The 25,658-nt window shown below is 38.1% G+C and overlaps 2 protein-coding genes across 11 annotated transcripts in view; one reads left to right on the top strand and one right to left on the bottom strand.

Annotated features, from left to right (window-relative positions):
- SPATA9 (spermatogenesis associated 9) overlaps positions 1 to 17,473 on the top strand; it is a 38,017-nt gene extending 20,544 nt beyond the window's left edge. The window contains exons 4-5 of the mRNA XM_082378601.1: positions 9,822 to 9,921; positions 14,983 to 17,473. Of these exons, the coding sequence (XP_082234727.1) occupies positions 9,822 to 9,921; positions 14,983 to 15,275 (393 nt within the window). The 3' untranslated portion in view covers positions 15,276 to 17,473. The remainder of the gene's footprint in view (positions 1 to 9,821; positions 9,922 to 14,982) is intronic.
- On the bottom strand, positions 300 to 25,648 carry RFESD (Rieske Fe-S domain containing). 10 transcript variants are annotated; one of them, XR_014240886.1, is made up of 6 exons: positions 25,531 to 25,640; positions 23,325 to 23,791; positions 19,712 to 19,821; positions 19,566 to 19,631; positions 16,782 to 16,856; positions 300 to 592 (listed from the first exon to the last, which is right to left on the bottom strand). XR_014240886.1 is itself a non-coding variant. In XM_082378529.1 (6 exons), the coding sequence occupies exons 3-6, from the start codon at positions 22,227 to 22,229 to the stop codon at positions 17,554 to 17,556; spliced, it is 492 nt and encodes a 163-aa protein (XP_082234655.1). In that variant the 5' UTR covers positions 22,230 to 22,257; positions 23,325 to 23,791; positions 25,531 to 25,640; the 3' UTR covers positions 17,531 to 17,553. The 10 variants fall into 10 exon arrangements, 6 of the variants coding, with proteins under 6 accessions (XP_082234655.1, XP_082234658.1, XP_082234656.1 ...); XM_082378529.1 differs by lacking the exons at positions 300 to 592; positions 16,782 to 16,856 and adding exons at positions 17,531 to 17,817; positions 22,213 to 22,257 and having other exon boundaries at positions 19,566 to 19,600; positions 19,712 to 19,887; XR_014240887.1 differs by lacking the exons at positions 300 to 592; positions 16,782 to 16,856 and adding exons at positions 17,703 to 17,817; positions 22,213 to 22,257.
- Positions 25,649 to 25,658: the final 10 nt, after the last annotated feature.

The raw sequence follows: 25,658 nt of genomic DNA, 5'->3' as shown, positions 1-25,658 counted from the left end.
TACCTGATGTTTGAGAAAGTAAAAAATGGTTTCTGTTTGTTAACCATTGGATTTCTGAGCACTATAAGGCTTATTCCTGTATCTTTAGATCATCAAAAAGAAACATAGCTGAACTGTATTATTTTAAATTCCCAATGAAATGTCTTTCTGAATCTAATGTTTTGCCTTGCTGTTTCTTTCCTTGCATTGTTAGACCCATAGTTTTTATAGAGAGTTGATATAAGAAGTATCCTTTGAAGAATATTTCTGTATTTATTATGAAATTATGTTTAAAGACACTGTCCATTATTGTTATTTACAGTCTTTCTTTTCTCTCCTCTTTGCTAAGTTAAAACTGTGAAGGAGCCGAGATTTTACACTATTTATGAGCTAACAAGTTAGCCTGCCAGTTATAGAAATACATAGGCACACACACTGCCAGAAGAGACAAGCAAAAGCAGCAGCCAGAGCAGTATCTTGTGTCAGTTCCCACAGGGCAATGTGGTGACAGCCAGATGTTACCTATGCATGTAGTAAGTTACATTGCAGGAGAGGAACCTTGAAATCAGGAGACTCATCTTTTTATAGGAATCCTGGCACGTCTGCCCAGCATCTGAGAGAGAAGGGGGTGGGGGAGGGAGAGGGGGAGAGAGAGAGAGAGAAACAAATGTTTCTGGAGGGTAAGGAGAAGGTTTTATCTTTAGTGCCCTGTGACATATCTTGGGAAGTACATCTCTAGATCCCTCCAAAGGAATATACTTCCTCTAGCTTACAAAGCTGTTTGCTATTCAACCATATCCTTTGCTCAGAAGGCCCAATCTGCACGGCTGGGGGTCCCCAACCCAGTTAGGAACGGGGCTGCAGAGCAGGAGGGGAGCGGCGGGTGAGCAAGCGAAGCCTCATCCGTATTTGCAGCCCCTCCGCATCACTCGCATTACCGCCTGAGCTCTGCCTCCTGTCAGATCAGTGGCAGCATTAGATTCTCATAGGAGCGTGAACCCTGCTGTGAACGGCGCATGCGAGGGATTTAACTTGCATGCTCCTTATGAGAATCTAATGCCTGATGATCTGAGGTGGAGCTGAGGCGGTGATGCTAGCGCTGGGGAGCGGCTGCAAATAACAGGTTATCATTAGCAGAGAGGTTTGACTGTGCAGAGATCATAATCAATTGCTTGTAGACTCATATCAAATCCTGTCAGTGGGGCTTCCCTGGTGGCGCAGTGGTTGAGAATCTGCCTGCCAATGCAGGGGCACAGGTTCGACCCCTGGTCCGGGAAGATCCCACATGCCGCGGAGCAACTAAGCCCGCGAGCCACAACTACGGAAGCCTGCGCACCGAAAGCCTGTGCTCCGCAACAAGAGAAGCCACCACAATGAGAAGCCTGCACACTGCAATGAAGAGTAGCCCCCGCTCACCACAACTAGAGAAAGCCCGAGCACAGCAATGAAGACCCAACACAGCCAAAAATAAAATAAACAAACAACCCTATCAGTGAGTGGCAAGTGAAAACAAGCTCAGGGCTCCCACTGATTCTGCATTGTGGTGAGTTGTATAATTATTTCATTATATATTACAATGTAATAATAATAGAAATAAAGTACACAATAAATGTAATGTGCTTGAGTCATCCCGAAACCATCGGCCCCCACCCCTGGTCCGTGGAAAAATTGTCTTCCATGAAACCAGTTCCTGGTGCCAAAAAGGTTGGGGACTGCTGCTGTACAGGAATGAGAGATATCTATGGAGAATTGTCTCACAATACTCATGAAAATTCAGTGGCAGGAAAATAATCTCCCTTTTCAGTGGAATCTGTTTCCTTCTATCCAGTAATGAGAACTAAAAAACACAATGTGCTTGCCTTTTGCCTTGACTGACAGTGAGTTTCCACAGGTGAATTTAGAGCTCATTTGTGATAACTTATTCCAGGAAATGAGATGAAGGAACCAGGTTGAGGGACTAAGTGATTTGTCCAGGGTCCATATACTGTCTCTTTTGACATCAATACAGAATCAACACCTATGAAATATCTTCTCCTTTGCTCTTGTTCTAATTGTCTTAGGAGCTAGCTTTAATTTTTAAAATCTTATCAATAAAATATTTCAAAATATATAAAAAATAGTTTATCAGAAGTCCCACCCAAATTTAAACTGGTAGTAATATTTTGCCATATTGCCTTTAGATATCTGTTTTATAAAAAGAAATATAATTAACCATGCTCTGATCCCTTCCTTTTTTTTTTCTACCAAAGGTAATCATTATCCTGAAGTTGATGTAAGCATTTCCATGCATATTTTATATTTTAACTACATTTGTATGCATCTATCATCCTATGCATATTTAAAATTTATATAAATGATATGATACTGTACTTACCCTTCTGAAACTTCCTTTTTCACTCAACATTTTTGATATATATAGCTATGGTTCTATGGTTTATTACTTTAACTTCTTTGTGGTATTCCATTATAAGAAAAAATAATCCACAGTTTATCTGTTACTGAACAGATGGACAATATAGTTTCCAAAATTTTTGTATTACAAACAGTGCTTCATTGAACACTCTTTTAAATGACTCCTCGTCCGTATGTATGAGACATTTCTCCAGGTATATATCTACAAGGGGGATTGCTGGGTCATGAGGGATACACATCTTCAATTTTATTAGCTGTTGTCAAAATGCTTTTTAGAATGGGTACATATTCTTGGGAGCCTTTGTGATTTTTGAATTTGAGGATAATTTCAATTCTGGAAAACTCTTAGCCATTATTTCTTCAAGTATTGCCTCTTTCTCATTTTATCTAATCTCATCTTCTGGAATGCCTACTAAACATACTTTGGACCTTCTCATTTTATTCTTTATGTCCACTTACCTTCTTCTTATTTTCCTTTTCTTTATCTCTTTTTGATACATCCTGAATAACTTCCTCTGACCTGTCTTCCAGTTAACCAGCTCTCTCCAGCTGTATCTAATATGCTCTTTTACTTATTAAATGTCTTTTAAATTTCAAACATTATATTATCTCTAGAAATTCTATTTGGTGTTTTCCCCCAAATTTCCACTTCTTTCAAAGTGTCCTTTTATAGGTTTATTTCTTTTTAAAAATCTATTTTAAAAATACTTATTTATGGTCTTTTGAAATATTATTCTTTGAGACTTTGGGGGGATGCTAATCTTTCTGACTATTGTGATCTATATTGTGTCTCCTCATTATTCCTTTGTTTTGTTTTAATTTAAAGTTTTTCTCCAATAAGTATTAAAAAAAAAATAAAGGGGCTTCCCTGCTCGTGCAGTGGTTGAGAATCTGCCTGCCAATGCAGGAGACACGGGTTCAAGCCCTGGTCTGGGAGGATCCCACATGCCGCGGAGCAGCTGGGCCCGTGAGCCACAGTTACTGGGCCTGCGCGTCTGGAGCCTGTGCTCTGCAACAAGAGAGGCCATGATAGTGAGAGGCCCGCGCACCGCGATGAAGAGTGGCCCCCACTTGCCGCAACTATAGAAAGCCCTTGCACAGAAACGAAGACCCAACACAGCCATAAATACATAAATAAGTAAATAAATAATTTTAAAAAAATGCTGGGTGATACCCATGCTTAAAAAAAAAAAAAGAAATCCCTTCTGGTCTTGGTGGTAGAACTGTTCCTCTAGAGGATTTTGCTTGTGCTCTGGAGGTATCAGTCCTTGGTGGAGACCAGCTTCCTCACCTTCTTTTTGGATTGGTGGGTGCAGTTTTTCTAGTCCCCCTTTCAGTGAGATTGCAGCTCTGCAAAGACCTGATCCTCACCTCATACGCATCCAAGTCTCATCTCCAGGATCTTTATTAAAACTCAAGCCCCCAGCCATTATTTCAGGATCCAGTAGCAACCCCAGAGTTCCTGGGACATAATCTCACACACTTACTGCTTGGCTTTTAGTTCCCTCTTCTTTCCTGGCATAGGAGGACTTCTTCCTTCCTTCCTCTCCCCTCCCTCTCTCCCTTCCTTCTTTCTTTCCTTCCTTCCTTCCTTCCACTTTTTGTAAACTCAGTCTTGTATTAAATTTTTGGAGTTTGATTTTATATAGAATTTCTAGATTTTTTTGTGTGAGAGGTTCCCCACTAGCTAGTCTGCCACGTTACTGGAACTAGATGTCCTTCAGCTTTACTTCTTAATATCTTTTACAAGTTATAAGATGGTTAAATTTCTTTTTGGAAGTAAATGAGGTGTAATTCTACTTTTTCATTCACTTGGTAAACATTATTTTTATTGAAAACCTGACATATAAAATCAAGAGTTTAGGTACTAGGGATTCATAGATGTCCCATGGACTATAAGGATGATAGGCAAGTAAGCAATGTCAGTAGAGTGTACTGAGTGCATGATTAAAGTGTGCAAAGTGTACTATGGAAGCATCAACAAGGAGCATATAATTCCTAAGAGTGTAATCAGTGTAGGCTTTCTAGAAGATAATACTGGATCTGAGACTTGAAGGAAGGGAAATTAGCCCAGTGAAGAAGTAGGAGAATCATTCAAGGAAGCGAACAGTGTATATTAAGAAGCTGAGGCAAGAGAGAGCATGACTTATGTAGGAAATGTAAGTAGTTCCATATGGCTGAAGTGCGATAAGTGGGAACAGTCCCAAGTCAGAGCTTCTGGGGTCCTTGAGGGTTAGGAGTGAGGAAGAAGCTTTTCTTGGGTAATATGTATTAGCTAGGGTGGAGATTCAGGATTGCCACTGAATGGAACCTAAGTTGTAGCAAGGAAGAAAACAACATAGCTCAAATGGGAAAGTCTCAGTGAGGAAAGAAATAGAAGTATGAATAGTGAAGATAATGGCCTGGAGAATTAAAAGAACAACAGAGTAATATATGAGGTGTGGTGGCGGTCAGTGAATTGGTCTGTGAATGGAATGTATCCATGGTGCCAGAGTGTGCTGAGAGGTAAATGGCATAGCACAGAGTACAGCTTACCTGGAGTAGATTCCAGCACGAATTACTTCAAGAATTGTCAGGCTGGGGCTTCCCTGGTGGCGCAGTGGTTGAGAATCTGCCTGCCAATGCAGGGGACATGGGTTCAATCCCTGGTCCTGGAAGATCCCACATGCTGCGGAGCAACAAAGCCCGTGCGCCACAACTACTGAGCTTGCATGCCACAACTACTGAAGCCTGCGCATCTAGAGTCCGTGCTCTGCAACAAGAGAAGCCACCGCGATGAGAAGCCTGCGCACCGCAACAAAGAGTAGCCCCCGCTCACTGCAACTAGAGAAAGCCCGCGCACAGTAACAAAGACCCAGCACAGCCAAAAATAAATAAATAAAATTTAAAAATTAAAAAAAAAAAAATTGTCAGGCTGCCTGTATCAAGATGGAACTTTGTGGTGTGTAGAAATATAAGAAGTGAAATATGGAATTACTATGCCAGGGGATATGCTTTGTGGATGCATGGAGGGCATCACTTTAGAAAGGTAAGCGGCCTAGTTAACCTATCAGATGGTAAGTGTCAAAGATCCTCTTCATGTGCTCTGTCTCATCACTGATCTGAGGATGATGAATGATGGAAAGATGCATTTCTACCTTAAATGGTTCTACCAAAACTCTGCTGGCTATCATGTAGCTTGGAATGCCAGTCAGGCAGATTACTTCCCTCAAGAACTCGAAATAGAGGAGCGTTGTCATTAGGACACTGCCTATAACTAGGTAGTGTTTCAGCTTTTTGGTGTGGTCTGAGATGAAGCATATAGTGATGGTCTCGTCAAGATAATTAAGAGTATAGACGCTGTCACAGGAGCTCTCTTGACAATCTATCCAGGCCTTTTTGGTTGCATGTTCAGCTGTAGAGTGTGTGCTGTGTATCTTAGCATATTTAATGATATTGTGCCAAATATGAACTACCCAAAGACCCAGCCAATATAAGTGGCCTGAAGAGATTCCAGTGGCCTGTGACATGAGCACAGAGAGTTGGGGTCAGGGCTGTCCAACTGGCCATCTTGTTAAAAGAGACTTCCTTTGCACCTGGCTATATGGGTGCTGAGTCAGGTTGCTCCTCAAACCTTTCCCCATTCTGCAGGGCTGAGATTATAGTGGTATACCTGCTCCTTCTACAAGGGGCCTTAGAAACGGAAAACTGAGAAGTTCCTGGTGATTTTTAATATCCCCAGCAGCAGTACTTACAGAATGCTGCATCTGCTTAGCCTTGTAAGCTGCCTGGCTGAGTGAAGCTTGCAGCTTAGGCTTCAGTGACCTAGATAATTGGTTTGAATGCTGACTTCAGCCAAGACACGTCAGCTCCCAGACATAGTTGTTGACTTTGGCAGCCCAACGCAGGGCCACAGGACCAGGAGCTCTTTCTGTGATAGAATCTTCCTTATAGTGGCATTAGAGATGTCTATTTCTACTTTGTACAGACTCTGTGGAGTGGCATAGGCAAGAGATGGGCAAAGTAAAGAAAACTCTTAGCCTCAAAAGTGTGTGTGCCATAAGTGGATCCCAGTGAACTTGTGCTGCCTTCTTCAGGATGAAGGTCAGAGGCTTATCTAAGTAAAGTTTCTTCCTCACCCCCACCCTCCAAGGTAGACTCCAGTTTGGGGTTTAAACTGTAAACCTCACAAATATCAGGAACTTCTGTAGCTCCTTGATGGGCTTGCCATGAGGCTATCTTGGGTGGTATAATTCAAGACCTGGGAAAAAAAGACAATTCCTAGAAAGTAGAAGTCTTGGAATCTTGAAGACATACTTTTGCAGGTTGGCCAAGAGGTTGGGACATTTGAGCTTTTATAGGACCACCTGATTAAGAGCTCATTCAAGAACAATGCTCCACAGGATGTTAATACTGGGATAAATAAAGTCAGATAGCTTTCTTTTCTGTGGACTGCTAGGAGTCTTTCCTGTCTTCACAAGTATTGTGGGTTGCTAAGCAAAGACATGATCATGTAGCTTTCCCAAACCTATAGGAAACACTATTTTCTGAACCTATAAAACCAGTCAGTGCTTCTTCCAACACTTATTTGTGAATCACTGTTAGAGTTTTTTCCCCTATAACTCCCTTGATATCTCTCATCAAGATGGTTTTGGACAACATAAATTAAGTTGGACCTGGTAATTCTCCAACTTGCAGGTTATCTGTAAGTGGGTCTCTATTTTCTAAACAGCTTATAGTTTGCTTTTTTGTGATTTATCTCATTATTAGTGAAAATAAGATGAATATAGATATTTCTTTTATGAGACAAGGCAGTCAGAATTATGTGGGAGAAGTGGAGCATGAAATAATGTGGGAGAAATTTAGTTAAAGATTGAAATATCCATGTATCTTATATGTTAATATTAACAAATTCAAAAAAGAAATATATGGGTATAATATATATTTTTTTTATAATGAGAGCTTCTGGGAACTACAGTTTTGTCTTTTATTTTATTTTATTTATTTATTTATTATTTACAGCTGTGTTGGGTCTTCGTTTCTGTGCAAGGGCTTTCTCTAGTTGTGGCAAGTGGGGGCCACTCTTCATCGCGGTGCGCGGGCCTCTCATTATCGTGGCGCCTCTTGTTGCGGAGCACAGGCTCCAGATGCGCAGGCTCAGTAATTGTGGCTCACGGGCCTAGTTGCTCCGCGGCATGTGGGATCTTCCCAGACCAGGGCTCGAACCCGTGTCCCTGCATTGGCAGGCAGATTCTCAACCACTGCGCCACCAGGGAAGCCCTATGGGTATAATATTGATATCAAGATACTTCTAACTTAAAATGCAAATAAAATTCATGTAACAATGAGGTTAAGATAAAAATTTTTGCAATAGGCCAAGACAATCTATACGAAGCCTTCCATTTTCCAAATTTCTCCTGTTTATCTCAGTTTTTACCATACACTATTCCTGCTCATAGCAAACCAAAATGAAACAGTGTGGTTTATAATATGAAAAACATGTATTGCAAGTGAGTCATAAAATGGAAAAATGGCTACTTAGCCAGTAGCCACATAAATTTTGGAGGAAATGTATTTTCTACAGGGCTGATTTATTACAGGAATAGCAAGTATTTATTAAAGGCATTAAAATGGTGAAAAAGTGACCCTTAGGCAATATACAGATTCATCGTTGAGAAGCGTAACATATATAAAATACATATTTATTTTGAAACTAATCAATTTTAATTACTTTTAGGTGAAGGACAAAAATCTGAAAAAGAAAGATGCAGTGAAACGGAAACAGAGAGTAATTTTCCCTGCATGCAGACACCACTTTTATTTTTATTGTATGTGGCCTACCAATTATTGACTATGGACCTTCCACTTAAACATTCATATATTCACAAACTCATGAACCTTTTACTCTACTAGGAGGCATTCTGTTGGAGTATATCTGATTTCCTTCCTAACCTCTGCTTCCTACTTATATGTTTGTCTCCTTATAGCCCAATAGTGGGATTCAGTGTCATGCTATCATTTTGATTCTTTCAGCAAGAGGGAAAGAGCAGCAGCTGCTTCATTTCATGGAAACTCTTTCCAGAAGCCAGGAACTCTGGGAAATTTTCCAGACTGACTTATGGAGAGAGTGGGCTAAAACTGCCCCCACCTATGCCTATGTGTAGGAGTTGGTATGGCCTGAAAGGTAGAGAATAAAAGGGGAAACTCCCCTTCCCCCTCCCTCCTTACCCCACCATCTCTTAGCTACTAGACTAGATAGTATTCTTGGCTTCAGCATTCCATAAATCACTTGAGGGAAGAAGGGAAATTGTGATGGGCAGTTTTGTTGTTCATCAGTAGTGGCAGCAGTAAGCAAAAACTGAGTATAGTACAACAACAAGCACTTAGAACAGGACCTGGTACACAGTGCCATGTAAATGTCTGTTCAATAAAATATTATCACACATTCTTCAGAAGCACCTTTTAAAAGCCTGCAATATACCGTTGGGTGGATATAGCATCATTTACTGAGCCATTCTGCTATCATTATTTCAGTTTTTCAATGTTATAAATAACTTTTTAATGAACACATACATACTCTTCTTTCTAATTGGTGTGCATTTTTACTGTGCATTTACATGATTTTAGGATACAGCCTGTACCTTTTGGGAGTTACTGAAGCCTCTGAGTGGCTTGGCTTTTACTTCAGAGGAGCATGGCTAACTGCCACTTCACTGCTGAATGGGAAGGGAATGTTTTTCCTAATGTCATCATTTCATATCCTTATAGCTCAAGGCAACAGAGGTAGCCTGTAAGAGAGTATGGGTCCCTTAATCTGAATATATTATACTGGTCCCTTAAACTGAATATATTATACTGTTATGTTGAGGCAGGGACACCTTCTAGAAGGTAGAAACATCTGAGAGACAAATTCTTTATTGGTGTAAACATCTACATTTCAAAAAGCATGCTGAATATGAGCACAGAGTATTTCCTGAAGCTTAATGATCATCTAAGGTTAATGCCTGGCCTTCAGCAGTCTCATGATTAAAATTTCCAAGCAGGTCATTAATCTCCAGGAAATGCTTGGTATTTTGATTGCTGTTTGCTTAATTGAAGAGGTGAAGAATTTAGTAAAGGATGACTACATTAATTTGGACAAAGACTGCTTTTCTAACAGGCACAGCGGCACCCCCTAGTGAGCACACTTGGTAAATGTAAGAAAGTTAAAGTAATTCAGATTTTGGAAATGCAAGAATTTTTATAGATTTGTCATAGATTTAAATTAGCAAAAGAAAGTATCTTTTTGTAAAGGAGAAAAACAATATATTTTCAGGATGTGAGAAAACTCAGATCTAAAGTAGATGACTTTATAAATATTTGAATTCTCATTTTACAATAACATTGTAAAATTTAACATTGTAACATTGAAAATTTTTTGTTTTAATAAGAAAACTCTTTCGTTTTTTCAGGTCAGAAAGGGATCTTTCTTTGAAATCATTTCTTTCCCAGCAAAGACTGCTTTAACTAGCATAATGTATGCTTCATATGCAGCACTCATTTATTTGGTAAGTTAAAAAGATTATTAGAATCTAGAAATAAATATACTTATTTTATGTAAAGATGTACTGTATAGTCCATTCATAAACCAAGGTATTTAAATTCTCTTGTTACACAGAATAATTTTACATTAAAAAATTACATTTCTAAGGAGCCAAGTCAATCCACCAAAAACTAAGTTGCTTAAATAACTAAAATTATTTTATTTTTATAAAACTTATTACTATTTGCTCAAAACATTTTGGTTTTGCTTTCATTTAGCTACAGTTGTTTTGTTTCAGCCATTGTGCCATGGTTGGTTAAAGTTCAGTATTCTGTCTTTTGAATTCCAGAAGTGTTCATTAAAGAGCATGACAAAAATATAAAGAATTTTATAAATTATAAGGGTTATTTTCTTTTAATCCACTGCCATTTATACTTATCTTTAATTTTTTAAAAAATGTATAACATACAAAGAGAAAAGTACACACCTTGATGAATTATCAGAAAATTTATTAATCTATGTATCACACAGGTCAAGAAACGCAACATTATACCATCATGTTAGAAGACTCTTTCTTGCCCCTCACAATCACTAACCTCTTTTTTTTTTTTAATTAATTAATTTTATTTATTTATTTTTGGCTGTGTTGGGTCTTTGTTGCTGCGTGCAGGCTTTCTCTAGTTGCGGTGAGCAGGGGCTACTCTTCGTTGTGGTGTGCAGGCTTCTCATTGTGGTGGCTTCTCTTGTTGTGGAGCACGGGCTCTAGGCACGCAGGCTTCAGTAGTTGCAGCACGCAGGCTCAGTAGTTGTGGCTCACGGGCTCTAGAGTGCAGGCTCAGTAGTTGTGGCGCACGGGCTTAGTTGCTCCATGGCATGTGGGATCTTCCCGGACCAGGGCTCAAACCCATGTCCCCTGCATTGGCAGGCGGATTTTCAACCACTGCACCACCAGGGAAGTCCCACTAACCTCTTCTGTAAAGGCAATCATTATTTTGACTTCTAATACCATAGTCAGTTTTGTTTGAGTTGTATATAAATGAAATCGTATACTATATGTTCTTTTGTATTTGTCTTGTTTTGCTTAACATTATCATTGTGAGATTTGTTGCCTATAACAGTAGTTTGTTGTCATTGCTGTGTAGTATTCCATTGATTGAATATATAGCTATTTATCCATTCTATTTTTGAATATTTAGGTTATTTACAACTTTGGCTATTGTGAATAAGGTTGCTATGAATATTCTTGTACATGTGTTTTGGTGAAATTGCTGGATTGTAGAATTTGCATATGTTCATCTCTAGTAGATATTGCCAAAGTTTTCCAAAATGGTTTTAACAATTCATCCTGACAGATTATTAATCCTAGTTGCTCTGTATCATCACTGACACTTGGTATTGTCAATCTTTTCCAGTATAGCTGTACTTGCAGGTATGTAGTACTATCACCTTGTGGTTTTAATTTGCATTTTCTTGATTAATGAGATTGAATACTTTTATACATTAATTGGACATTTGGATATCCTCTTTTGTTAATTTCTGTTAGTCTCTTCTCATTTTCCTACTTGGAGTTGTCCATCGTTTTATTATCAAATTGTACTTTTAACTATATTACTAGAACAAGCCCTTTTTTGGTTGAATATGGGCAGATTTCTTTTATTTTGTGACTAGGCCTTTCACTTTCAGCAGTGTCTTTTAAAACAGAAGTTCTTAATTTTAATGTAGTCCAATTTATTAATCTTTACATTAAGTGCTTTTTATGTCTTAATTAGGGAATCTTGACGTACATCCTAGGTCCTGAAACTACTCCCTCTGATATATCCTAGGAGCTTTGTTATTTTGCCTTTCACTTTTAGATTACATCTGGAATTGGTATGAGGTAAGGGTAAAATTTTTCCTCCATTGGTATCCAGTTGATCCAACTCAATTTATTGGGTAAGAAAAAACCCTTTTCCTATTGCCCAGAACACCTCTTTTTTAATAAATCAAATGTTCTTAGGTATGTAGGTCTGTTTATATTCTCTCTGTTCTAGTCAGCTGATCTGTTTGTCTTCTTGCACCAATTCAACACTGTATTATTTACAGGAGCTTTACAATAAGTCTTGATAACTGGTAGAATTTCTCTTTCCAATCTATGAACATGGTATATTCCTCTGTTTATTTAGATCTTCTTTAATTTCTCTTAATAATTTTTATGGCTTTTTTTGTTAGAGGTCTTTTACATATTTGTTAATATTTTTTATCATATTGAAACACACAATAATAAAGGTTAAATTTTCCCCATAATCCATAGATTCAGTGCAGTCCCAATTAAAATCTGAGCAGGTGTATATGTGTACATTGACTAGTTTATTCTAAAATTTATAGGGAAATGCAAATGGTAAAGAATAGCCAAGACATCCTTGAAAAAAACGAAGTAAAAGAACTTTTTAAACATATTTACAGTTTCAAAAACTCTGAATTTATCAAATAAAAAATGTTGCAAGTCTTTTAAATTTTTGAGAAATGCTCAGTATCTTAAATGTGAATCTCATACAGAATTGATGCAAATACACTGCAGAAAATGGGTGGGATGAAACAGCTATGGTGAAACTAAAACAAACTAGATTAAAAACCAAAATTTCTCTAATTTTTCAAAGGCTTTTGAGATCATCCTACATGATTTGTCATGCTATAAACTTTCTAAGTAGGTAATAGAAACCGTTTTTTGGTGACCTCTGATAATTGGTCGTGTATGCATCCAAGACGTAGGAAAGGTCAGGGCTAGAATTACGGTTTTGAAGGCAAAAAACATATATGTTGGAAGTTAATGCCCCGTGAGTGGAACCATGCCAAGTGAAAAGAGTAGAAAGTCGACAGAAATGTGAAGAACAGCTTACATTTAAGGTGAGCTAAGAAGAAATCCATGGAGACAAAGGACCAATAATTAGAAAAGTAGGAAGTGAATCAGGAGAAACACTGGCAAGGAAATAGAGACTCAGGAAGTTGTGAGTGGTTAAGTGTCACGTACAAGCAGAAAAAGTCAGTAAAATGAAGATCTGAAAAGTGTCCATTAGATCTATTAGTAAAGATGTTGGAATTAACCATCTTGAGAACTATTTCAGTGGTGTGATGGGATAAGGAAGACAGAAATAAGCAGGAAGAGTGAAGAGGAGATGATAAAATGGAAATCATGAATGTAGGCCCCGGTTTGATGAAGAAAAGAGTGTGTGTAGCAGTCAAGAGGGACACAGAGCCAGAGTGATTTTTAATTTTTAAATTTTAAGATAGAAGATATTTCAGCATGTTACAGGTTGCAGGGGAGGAGCTAGTCAAGAATGAGAGGTTGAAGAAGCAGGGAATAATTGATAGACAAAATGGTAGAGTATAGGTAAAAGCAAAGAGAGAGATGCTGACCTTGATCAAGACCCTTCATTTTCTGAGACTTGGACAGAATTGGTTAGAATGGGCACAGATAAAATGTTGTAAGTGAGGGAAGAAGAAATGTATCAAATAGGATAGGGCTTCCCCACCTTTTTTCACAGCATGGCATACATAGAAAATGATCATATTTGTGATAAATGGCTAAAGCTGTTTGCATCTGGAAGTGATGGACCTCAAGGTTTATAGCTCTAGATTTGGGTATACTCAGATACAAGTAACAAAAAATACCTGAGAATACCTTAATCAAGACAGACATTTAAATCTCTCTCTTAATTAGAAGTCTGGAGTTAGGCAGTTCCCGGGTTTGTACAGTGGATCTACAATGTCATCATGAACCCAGGGCCCTTCCATCTTTCTCTTTGGCTCTCCTGTTTGTTGTTTTTGGTCCTTAGGTTTGTTGCCTCATGCTCAGGCCTTACATCCATATCAGTGTCCAAAGCAAGAGGGAGGAGATAGTAGAGGCAAAAGACAGAGTCTTTTTTACATGAAAGGAGGAAAAACTCTTCCAAAAATCCTTCCTATCTTCCTCCACAGCAGACATTTTTTTTAGTTGGCCAGAACAGGGTCATATTGCCATACAGTAACACAGGGAAGTGAAGGAAAGCATCTGGTGTCTGCCCATTCTATAGTGGGAGACAGGCAAGAAAAGAGGAGGCAGGAGGTCAGGAGAAAAGAGGCTGTTCAAGCCAAGGCCCTGAATTCTTTCTCTGTTACCCTCTTCAGAAAAACCTTCTAAGCATTTATAGCCTATTATGTCACCTGGGAGGCATCTCTTTGGTAAAATAAGCTAGTTTAGGTGTTTTCATATTTTATAGATTTTATTATTCTTGTTGCTTGCCTTAAATACTTGGCATCATCATCTTCATCAGTAAACTTATAGGTTTAACAGACAGCTCTTAGTGACTCTCAATTTTTGAAGTTATTTTTCTCTATGTGCTTTGTTTTGACACACTAAGTACTGAATGGCATTTTTTGAGGGAAAGTGGATCACAAGTTTGCTTATAAATCACTGATCCATTAACTCACTAAATTCTTACCAAAATGTTTATGCCCTTCCAATTGCACACAATTGGTATAAGCAAAGTCTAGGGGAAAAAAAGTAAAAACAAAAACCTACTTTGAGATATTAACATGTTTGAGGACAAATTCCATCTCTCAGAAAATGTTTCAGAAATGTTTCATTTAATTAAATCAGAGAATAAAGATGTAAAACATCTAATGAATTGGGGAAAATATAAAGCATGTCTTTATTAAAGCATACTATGTTTTAATTTTCTTTCTAGATTATGGTATATTTATAATAAGGAATCAATCTCCTCATGTTTATCATGTGCCAGTGGTACCTGGAAGAAAGTGCTTAGTTTTTTTTTTTAATTTTTATTTATTTGGGTGTGCCAGGTTTTAGGTGCAGCATTCAGGATCTTCGTTGCATGTGGGATCTTTAGTTGCAGCATGCAGGATCTACTTCCTTGACTAGGAATGGAACCTGGGCCCCCTGCATTGGGAGCACAGAGTCTTAACCTCTGGACCACCAGGGAAGTCCCAAACGTGCTTCTTCCTTAGAATATACAGATTAATGACTTTATGTTAAATGTTTTATTAGATTTTTATCTGTAAGTTTAGTAGCTTAAAAAGAAACCTTACTTAACATTTTTTTTATTATTATACAGTCTGTGTTAATGCTGTGCTGGAGAAGGTAATGAAAATTTTCCAAGAAGAAGAATCCATAAGGCAAAACAGAGAGGAGAGTGAAAATCTTAGAAAAGCCTTAAAAGCCTTTTCTGAGCCTGTGCTTTCTGAGCCTCTGTTTCCTGAAGGTGACGTCAAAGCAAAACCTTACAGGTCATTACAGGAGAAGCTGGAGAATATTTCAGATCGCCCCAAACTTCCTGCTAATAAGTTGAGTAATAAGATCCAGGTTTTACATTCTGTGTTTGACCAGTCAACTGAAATGAATGAATGAGCAAATCTGAACTTAAATATCACTGAACAGAGCTTAAGAGTTATCTAATGACATTTCATCTGACAAAATTAGGAAACTAGTTTTCATATTCTGACTGCTCTGCTTTGAAAAAAAAAAACAGTCAGGGGACTACTGCTAAAACGTCATTCTCAAGTATTTATGTGGTAGAGAAGATAAAATGAATCGATGTAGTATATATGACTATGGATATTTTTTGATGAACCAGAAAATGTACCATTTGGTGTGTTAGACTCTATGCTATGGTTTATAATATGGGCACGTTTATAATACATTTATGTTTTTATTAAAGACTCATTTAGAGTATCTCTCCAATTACTTATCTGGGAGGGGAAAAAACCCTCCCTGTTAAAATGTTACATATCTTTTTCAGAGATAATAAAAGGATATATATATTTTCTATCTACAGGCTGTATAGTTGCAGTCTGCCTATTATCAGTTATTTTAAAACTCATCTGTAAAGTTATGAAGAACTTGTAATTCATAGATGTAAATTTATAAAACAAAATATTGTTTACAAATCTGATGAGGTCTGTATATGAGAGCAAGACATGACATGACATTTTTAATTTCCACAGCTAGAGGAACAAATTAAGAACCAGAAGCCAAGGCCATATTACTATTGTTGCCACTGGATCCTGAGAAAAAATGCTTCTGTGATTGGTCCTGCAAACCAGGGTCATGGATTTGCCTGCAGGAGGTACTTTGGTTTCCTCCATGCATTTTAAATTCTGGACACATGTTAAGTCACTGGAGGATTAGCACCTGATATAATAGGCTGGGATGTACCCATCCCAGAGATGGTACATTTCCTGTACCTGATGAGTAGCTGCTGCCAAAAATAGTATTTATAAAAAGCCCAGCCCTGGCTCATTAGTAGTCTAATGAATAGCAAGTGTTGGAATATGGGTAGCATGTAGCAATACATCAGAAAAAAAAATGTAATAATATGTAGCAAAGGGCTCTGTAAGCACAGCCTTAATGATACATACTTTATTCACTTATTTTAACAATAACCAAAGGAAAGGATCCAGGTGGGCCCCTTAGAATATTAAGCCTTAATTCAGTCCTGTGTCACTAAGAAGATTACTGTGGTTTGAAACTAAGCTCCAATTTTGACAAACAGCTTTTCTCACTCTGAATTAATAATCTGTTCATCCTAGTTCTTTCTGGTCCCACCTACTCTTATATTCTACTATGTGATGCTGAGTTTTAGATGATCAGTACCCAGGGTTTTATAGTACAGTGTGGGCACGACGCAACCAGAACAGCGTTGGCCATAAATAACTGGCATAGAAAAAGCAGGGTGAACCAACTTAGTATCAACCCTGCCTATAAACTCAGAAGACTCTGAGAAACAACACCCTATATCTCTTCTCTCTATAACATTTACATGAAACACTTAGTTGTACATACATGCACACAATTCTATAAAAATAAAATTTAAAAAAACTTTATTTGAAAATTTCATATAGGCATTCAAAGTACCTTGGCTCGCTGAAACTTTCACATCTCGTATGGCTGGGGAGCAGCTGTAGCTTCCTTACTTTGAAACTGCCTTGACTGGAGAGAAACGGAGCCAGAGTTTACTTGGTTTTGATGTCAGGCAAATTAAGTTTCTTGTTTTTAAATTCAGCATGTAAACTGATCCCATTTGGGGAGGTATTTTTTAAGTGTAAATGGTCTGCTATATATTTGGAAAAACTGAACAGTTAAGATTTAAGCATTTCAGTGTGTTTAAATTTTACCTAAAAAAAATTATAACGATCAGTAGGGGAGGTGATGAATACATGCATCAATGAAACAAGAATGGAAGAAAGCTGGTAATTGTTGAAGGTGGGTGGTGGAGGTTTATTATTCTGTTTACTTTGTATACATTAAAATTTTTCCATGATAAAGTCTGCTATATCAAGTCGGGATTTTCCCCCTAAATTTTTCTTAGTAGATCTAATTTTTTTAACCTTTCTTCACTTTGGTTATTCTAAATTATTTTCATCCTTCTTAAAATGCATATTCTAAACCTATAACCTTCAGGTTCCAATCAATCCAGAGGATTGGCTGAAGTGTATTCTGTAGATCCTGATGATGATCCTGACATCACACTAAGTACATGTGCTTTTGAACCTTTCATTTATATGATTGTTAAAGATAATAAATGTGCCTCTTTTGGAAAAAGTTAATCATCTTTGGTATTGAAGCAAGGTTATTCTAAAAATACTTTCAAAACATACACAACATTTTTCATTGCCATAAAATTTTATCAGAAAGAACTCTGAATTACTTTGAAGACTCCAGTGGCATAAAAATCAGAGTCACACTTAAAAGGCTCATTAGAAAGAGTCACATAAATATTCCCATTGTCCACTGTCACTGTGTGAATCCTTTGCTTTATTCCTTTGGAGCACCACTTGGGTTTTGCTGATGGATCTTTAGGGTTTATAGACTGATACAGTCCTTCTCCTGTGGCCAAAGTAATTTTGTATTTATGCCAGGGGCAAACTATACATGGTCGTCCATCAAATTCCTGGGGAAAGAAATAATTGATTTTATAATATGACATTTCCAATGTTGACAATAAACCTCAGGCTCAGAACAGAATCTATTGCAGAAGAACCAGGTTAAAAAACAGGCTTCTCTTTTTACCTGCCATTTACCAATTATTCAGCATAAGGCAGAATCTAATCTTAGCAGTCATCAAGTTCCTTTTGCAGTTGATAAGAAACCCAGTTTCTTAGAGCTCTATCAGAAGATAACTAGCTCAGGCAACTACACCATGTGACTGCAGTGTGTTGTTATCTGTTGGATATTAATGTCACTTTCTTGACAGAAATGGGGCAAGGGCTTCAAGTGCTTCTAAATGAATTTTCACTAGCTGGTGGAAGAATGGTAAGCTTCAGATATAATTTCAAGAGAGGTTACTAAAGGCATAAGTGCATATGTTAACTGAAGAGCAATTTATGACCCAAAGTAGTTAATTCCCAACTTTTAACTGTCTTAAAGCAGTGCTTCTAAAATTTTAAAAAGCATGGGAATCACCTGGATCTTGTTTAAAGGCAGCTCTTGTTTAAGTTCCATAGTCCAAGAGCAGGGCACAATATTCTGCATTTTTAAGACACTCCCAGGTGTCACCAGTGTTGCTGGTCTATGGACCACACTTTGAGTAGCAAGGTCTTACAGCTGTCATTATGGTCTGAAACTGAGGGAAATTCTTCCACACTATCATCCAGATGCTTACATTTTATCTCTACACCAGAAGTGCAGAAATGCTGTTTTGTACCACCCTCCCCTGCCAGAACCGTCAGCAAACAACGGTTTCATAATTCATAAATTCATTCATAATTTAAACACACATGTTTTAACATGAGGACAGGTGTGGAACTAGGTAGATATGAAGTGTAGAGAGAGTGGAACACTAAATTTAAGCATGTACTTTGTACCAGTCAGAGAGATAGAGATAGTGAGGGGAGAGGGAGAAGGGGAGAGAGAGAAGTTTCATGAAGTAGAAAACAAGAAATTAGGCAGCTGGTTTGAGAATGCAAGGACGTGAAGACAATGTCCCCATTCCTTCCTCAGTTAAGCCTTCACAGTGTTACTTCTTTCTTAAAATATATATTTTTATATCTTTATTAAATTATAAAAGTAATATATACACATTGGAAAAATTCAAACTATGTAGAAGTGTATAAAGTAAAAAGTGAATGTTATTTTTTATTTTTAAAAAATGGGATCTCATTAGACCTACTATTCTACGACTTGCTTTTTTCACTCAAAAATATATTGTTGACAATCCATGCCTCATTAATTTAATGGTTGTATACTATTCCATAGCATGGCTATTCATAATTTAAACTGTTTCCTATTGTTAAAACATTTAGATTTCCTTCAACTTTTCGCTACACTGAACCTCTCCTATATATGTGTGTGTGTGTGTGTATATATATATATACTTTAGTGTATATATACATATATACTTTAGTATATATATAGGTAAGTGTATATATAATTAAACATTTGTGCGATAATATGCAGGGTAGATCTCTTAGAGTATATTTGCTAGGTCAGAAGACAGGCATATTTTTCATATTTACCTGTAAAATGGTTTTCTTTACATTGTAGTGTTGTGAATTCCTAGAATATTGGTAATTGTACTCAAAGCATTAAAATATAGTTCAAACCCAAATATAAATTATTTTTGAATAGAGACTGTAAATATAGTAAGAATATAAATGGGAAACATTTGAGTTTGTTGAGAATAGATTTAATTTTACATACCTCTATTTCTCCTAAATGTAAAGGTCCTCCTGAGTCTGCAAAGGAATTGAATATTACATCTAGTCACTAAAAAAAAAAAATGAAATTTTGAAGTTTCGTGGATAGTAAACAAATACAAGGTTTACAAATGAAAAATAAAATCTTACGGTAACAGCGAATATCCATAGCATGATATTCTCCTCTGTGGTAGAAAATGACCACTTCTCTATCATGGACAACAGCTGTCATTCTTTCAGATTTTTTAATATCTTCTTCTCTGCCAACATAGACAGAAGAATATTTCTTCATTTCAGGATCTTGCTCAGAGCCGTCAGGATCCATGCTAGTTGAACAACAACAAACCACAAACAAAAAAAGGAAAAAAATGACAGGTGGTCTTCACTAGTTCCACTACACTTAACTCACAGAGATAATCATATCATAAGGGAAGACTTATTTCTCTGAGACTGATGGAGGTACTTTTTTTGTAGCTATATAAAATAAAAAAAAAATACTGGATAATAGTTAGTCATGATTGTCAGCTAGAGCTCTTAAAACTTGCCAAAATTAGGGAGGACTGCCTACTTTGAGGCTGGACTAGTACTTGATTCACTTCATTGCATTAGACAGATATTTCAGAACTCCTAAGATACAGACACTAAAGTATCACTATCCTTTTATTCCCTCTCAAATTCAGTGGTAAACAACATCTGCCTATTATCCATGTTGTTTTCAGCTTCTGCTGAAGGTAGGGTTTTTCAATAGTCTGAATAGTGTTGGACCCCTTGGTTGACGTGGCTCACTTGGTTTTGCCTGGAGTGGGCAAGCCAGCTCTTATAGATCAACCAGATAACTGTATTCTAGTGGAAGGGGATAAGTGTGAATGGATGTCTTCCATTTTCTTAACTCACACAGAAAATGTCATTACTTTCTTCTGTCTTCTTTGGGCATTCAAAAATATGACTTTCTCCTCAATTAATTTATAGAAGTATATAAATTTTAGAGAATTTGTAGGTATTCTAAATATATTTTTTTCTTAGCACAGATATTCAGCCTATTTCTTTGAAAGCAACCCTTCAAAGAGACTTCTGTGTACTTTAAGAACACAGCCATAGTCTGTTAATTCCATAAGAAAGAAACATCAAGATATATCATTGTCAGGCATTTAAGGCCCCATGTAGAGGATTTTCCCAAGGGCCTCCCGTATGAGGGTATTTAAGGTTTTTTCCTATGATAGTTTCTAAATAAAACTATATATCATGTTTTGCCAAGAATTTCTATATTTGTTCTTTCTCCACTTCTAATTCTAAATCTGGCGTATTATTCCTATCCTCTTTTCATTAGGGTTGCTATCCCAAAGTTTCTGGAAACATTCCTGCTTTTTCTCCCTATCTCAGGAGAGAGATTGTAGTGGTCCATAACTTTCAAAAAGTGTAAAGAACCACGTATCTTAGGATTGACAAAGAGCTTTCTCCCCTAGGCAAGAGTATATTTTGAATCTTTGCATGTAATGCAATAAAAATCACAAAAATTGAGGCCACTCAAAGGGTTGTGCTTTTTCCTTTATCTCCGAATAACTGGAGCAAGGGTTAACAATGCAAACTTCAGTGTACAAATTTGACATCTCTGTTATTTCCTAAACCTGATTTGTGTAATGCTTTCCTTTATACATTGAATTCAAAGCCCCAGTAAGAAAACTGAGTGAGGCACAAGAGGCTGGGCTCATGAACTAGAGTGAAGGAGCAACAGAAAAGAAATAAAGGGTAGCTCCCAGGTTTTAGGTTTGTGCAACTACATGGTCTGTGACTGTGAATGGGAAGACTGAGAAAGGAATGATATTTTGCAGGAATGGAAAAATCAGGAACTAGTTACATACTGCACATAGTGAGTTTGAGGTACTTAAAAGACATCCAGGGAGGTATCAAGTCCAAAGTCAGATATATGAGACTAGCATTGAGAATCACTAAAGATATAAATTTGGGAGTTTTCAAATTACAGAATTCAACAGAATAACTTGGAGTGGGAGTGTCAATAGGGAATAAGATCTAATACAATTCTTGAAGTACATCCAACATTTCGATTTTCTGGGTTAGCCATGGCTGACCAGAGGCTGTATTACAACATCTCTAAATGGTTACCTGGTTTTACTTGATTTTGGCAGGTACCCAAAGTACACAAATTACTCAGGTGGTAACATTTACTCCACACTGTTGGATGTGCAGCCTTTATCACATTTTGTGACAGAACAGACAGAGGGGCAACAATGATAAGAAAAATGGGAACAGACAGATGAAAAGAGGAGAGGGGGAAATTGGCTAAAGAAAAAGAAAAATATGGAATATGAAACACATATAACTGACAAAGGACTAAGATTCAGAATATATGAAGAACTCCTATAAACAAGAAAATAACAAATAGCCATTACAAAAATAGGCAAAAGACAAGAAAAAATATTTCACAGATGAGGAAATTTGAATGGCTAGTAATCACATGTAAAGATGCTCAACCTCATTTGTAGGAAAATGCAAAAGAAATGTAAAGCAAAGTCAAAATTGGATACTATTTTCTATCCAACAGACTGGCAAAAAAATATAACAAGTATTGGTGAGGATATGGAGCAACTGATACAGTGATGACATAAATTAGAGTTAAGACAGTCTGGCGTTACCTAGTAAAGCTGAACATATTCACGACCCAGTATATTCACGACCCACTTCAGGTATATTCCAGAGAAGTGTGCACAGGTACACCAGGAGACATGAACAAGAATGGTTATAACAGCAAAAGACAGGAAACAACTCAAAATCCATCAACAGTAGAATGGATAATTTTTATACTCATTCAATGCAATGCTGTTTAGCAGTGAAAAATATATGGCTACATTAAGTTGGATTAATTTCAAAAATGTAACTTTAAATGAAAAAAATTTTAAGAATTCAGAGTATGCTTCCATTTTTATCAAACGGAAAAAGGGGCAAAACTAAATATATTATTCATGGATAAATGTATATAGGGAAAATTTACAAAGAAAAGCAAGGGGATAATAAACACAAATTTTCTTAAATGTCTGTCAATATATTACATTTAGTCTTATATTTAAAATTACTTTTTTTCAATATTTAAGTTGTATCCTACTTTATATTTATGTAGCAAATGGTCCAAAATCCAAGAAAAGGGATAAAATGGTACTTTCTATCCTCAGAGAATGTGCCTGTACATAGATCATGAATGGACTATTTGAAAGTTTTGTACAGCTTATTTCAAGACTTGCCACTACAGGAGGAAATAAATGAATAGTTCTCTTACTTTTTTTTTTCCAGGCAAAAACTAGAAAAGAAATGCTAGTATCAAGCAAGCAACAAAACACATGAGATGTGGAGTAGCCTCAGAAGTTAATTAAGTTCTACCCAACTCCCAAATACATGAGAACCAAACATTATCCTTCCTCGTTTAAGTCTCTTAGAACATAAAGTCTTTGCAGGGTTTTCCCCCAACTGAGGAAAACTGTAGGGAACTTTGCAGGGGCCGATAAGAAATGAGCAGAGAAAGCTGGGGCTAAACGATAAAGATTTCAGAGAAATATGATTAGTTTTGCATTTGCATTTTGCTTAGGAAAGTATTACCTCATCCTTCAAATAATTGTTCCCTCTAAGCATCATAAGTGGTTCTATTTATTTATGAGATCTGGTGACTATTTATAATTAACACCCATATTATTCTTAATTAAATATTGTGAATATCACTGTCCATTCATACAACAACACAAGTCAGTGTGTTCACCTTAATTACTGTTAGTTTGATGCACTATTCATATGCTCCCACACATTTCCTCTGTTTTGAGTCAACTTTAAGATAGTAGAATCTTTTTTTTATTTTTATTTTTTATAAATTTATTTATTTATTTATTTATTTAGGGCTGTGTTGGGTCTTTGTTGCTGCGCACAGGCATTCTCTAGTTGCGGCGAGCGGGGGCTACTCTTTGTTGTGGTGCACGGGCTTCTCATTGCGGTGGCTTCTCTTGTGTAGCACAGGCTCTAGGCGCGCGGGCTTCACTAGCTGTGGTGCGCGGGCTCAGTAGTTGCAGCTCTCAGGCTCTAGAGCGCAGGCTCAGTAGTTGTGGCGCACGGGCTTAGTTGCTCCACGGCATGTGGGATGTTCCTGGACCAGGGCTCCAACCCGTGTCCCCTGCATTGGCAGGCGGATTCTTAACCACTGTGCTACCAGGGAAGTCCCCAAGATAGTAGAATCTTAACAGAATAAAAAGAAAGTGAAAAATTAAACGGCTTACCCAGTATGGGAGCCAGATGAAGAAAATTGCCTTCTGAAATGTTGAGCCATTTTATTCCACAGTTCTCTTCAAGAAATATTTTTTGGCCTGTGCCTAAAATTAGGTTTCTAAAGGTGCTAACACCACATAAAATTACAAATTAGCTAAATGGATCCTCTGTCTCTATTAGATACCATTCCAGCATAGGGAATCTATTCAGGTTGAATTTTTAAAAAGCATAACTTAAGTTTCTAGAAGGCAGTGGGTCAAAAGAAACATGAAATTAAAGGAATTTGTTATTCTTCTTGAGCACAAAAGCACAAAGTTGCTTTTACTGAGTCTGGGGACTTGGCCTACACGTTATCAGAATGCATAGCTCCAGGGTGACACCCTTGCTTTTAGGTTCAGAGAAGAGAAATGCCTTAGTTTTATATTGCTTTGGATGGCAGAATAATAACAGATAAAACTAGCTATCCTTCAGTGAGTGCCAAGTGCTTGGACTCTTTGCATATACGAATTCATTAATTCTCAGAAAAATGCCTATCTTCCAGATGAGGAAACTAAGGGTAAAGGACCTTCTTTAACAAAAGCTTGCCCAAACTCACAAAACAGCAGTGAAGATTCAAACCGAGATATTATGAGTCTAAACTTTGTGTACACTGATATATAAATCTTAACATTTTATCTAAGTAGCATCCACAGATTTATAAAAATAGGTGGCCTGCGGGTAAACTATCTTGAAGGTACAAAACCTTTTAGTAAAGATATGTGTGTGTATACACCATATATATATCCGAAGATGATGGTCCTGAATTTTTTTAAATTTAGGATCGCCAATGTGCAAGAGTCATGTCAACAAATGTTTAAAACAGAATATTTCCCTAATAATTTAATCAAGTTGAGCAGCCGCCCTGGAGCTACCGTCGTCTGTGATATTAGAGATCTTTGAGCACCAGGTGCGCTCACCTGGGTTTAAATCCCAGCTCTGCGTGACTTGGGAGAAGTCGCCTAATTTCGCTGCGCTGCAGGTGCGCGGCTGTACGAAAGCCCTGCACATAGGGCGGTGGTGAGGGATAAATGCCTCTCCACAGTCGTGTCTAGAGTACGGCCGGAGCGTGGGAAACGCTGCGATCACGGTAGCGGCCATCTCTAAGGCCTGCCCTCTCTGACAGCTTATGAGCGAGGACTTCAAGCTGTGTTTAACGTTTGAGTAAAGACGGCCTGCAGTTTTCAGACCGACCGGCGCTCAAAAACCGCAGAGACAGCCCGAGCGTGGCTGTCCAGATGTGGCTGATCGTTCCGCCTGCAGACCTCAGGAGACGGATAACTAGGACGGCTGGTGCTGCAGGAACCCTGGAGCGGTTTTTAGGCGCGAGAGCGCACAAATGCCAGGAAAGCTTGTTGAAAAACGCCTACTGAGGCGGCAGGTCCGGGGTGCGGCCCAGACTCGACGGTGAACAAGCTCGGTGACCCTGCAGTGACCGGGAGGAAGCCTGCGCTGGGGGTTAACGGTTAAGGAACGCGGCATCGAGGCCGGCAGAGCTGCAGTGCTCAGAAGGGCCGGGAGCAAAAGCCACACAACACCCGCCCTCGCCTGCTCCCACTCGCCGCCGCCGCCGGAAGCCCGAGCCCTGGCCCGCTGTCCGGCCGGAAGCAGCGAGCCTCGTGAGCCCCGCCCGGCGCCCGGCCGCCCAACCCCGCGGCAAGAACAGAATTTACCTGCCTCAAGGCCTCTGCTCGACCTCCGCGAGACCCGGCTGCAGCGCCCCCGCGTGAGGCTACTGAGCCAGCCAGGGCTCCGGCCACCGCGTGGAGCTCCGTGGGGCGGGGCGGGGCGGGGCGAAGCT

Source organism: Balaenoptera borealis, assembly GCF_965194805.1.
Source record: "Balaenoptera borealis genome assembly, chromosome: 2".
In the NCBI taxonomy this organism is placed as follows: domain Eukaryota; kingdom Metazoa; phylum Chordata; class Mammalia; order Artiodactyla; family Balaenopteridae; genus Balaenoptera; species Balaenoptera borealis.
The sequence above is the reverse complement of the archived record's forward strand: the minus strand, read 5'-3'. Positions and strand labels throughout refer to the sequence as shown.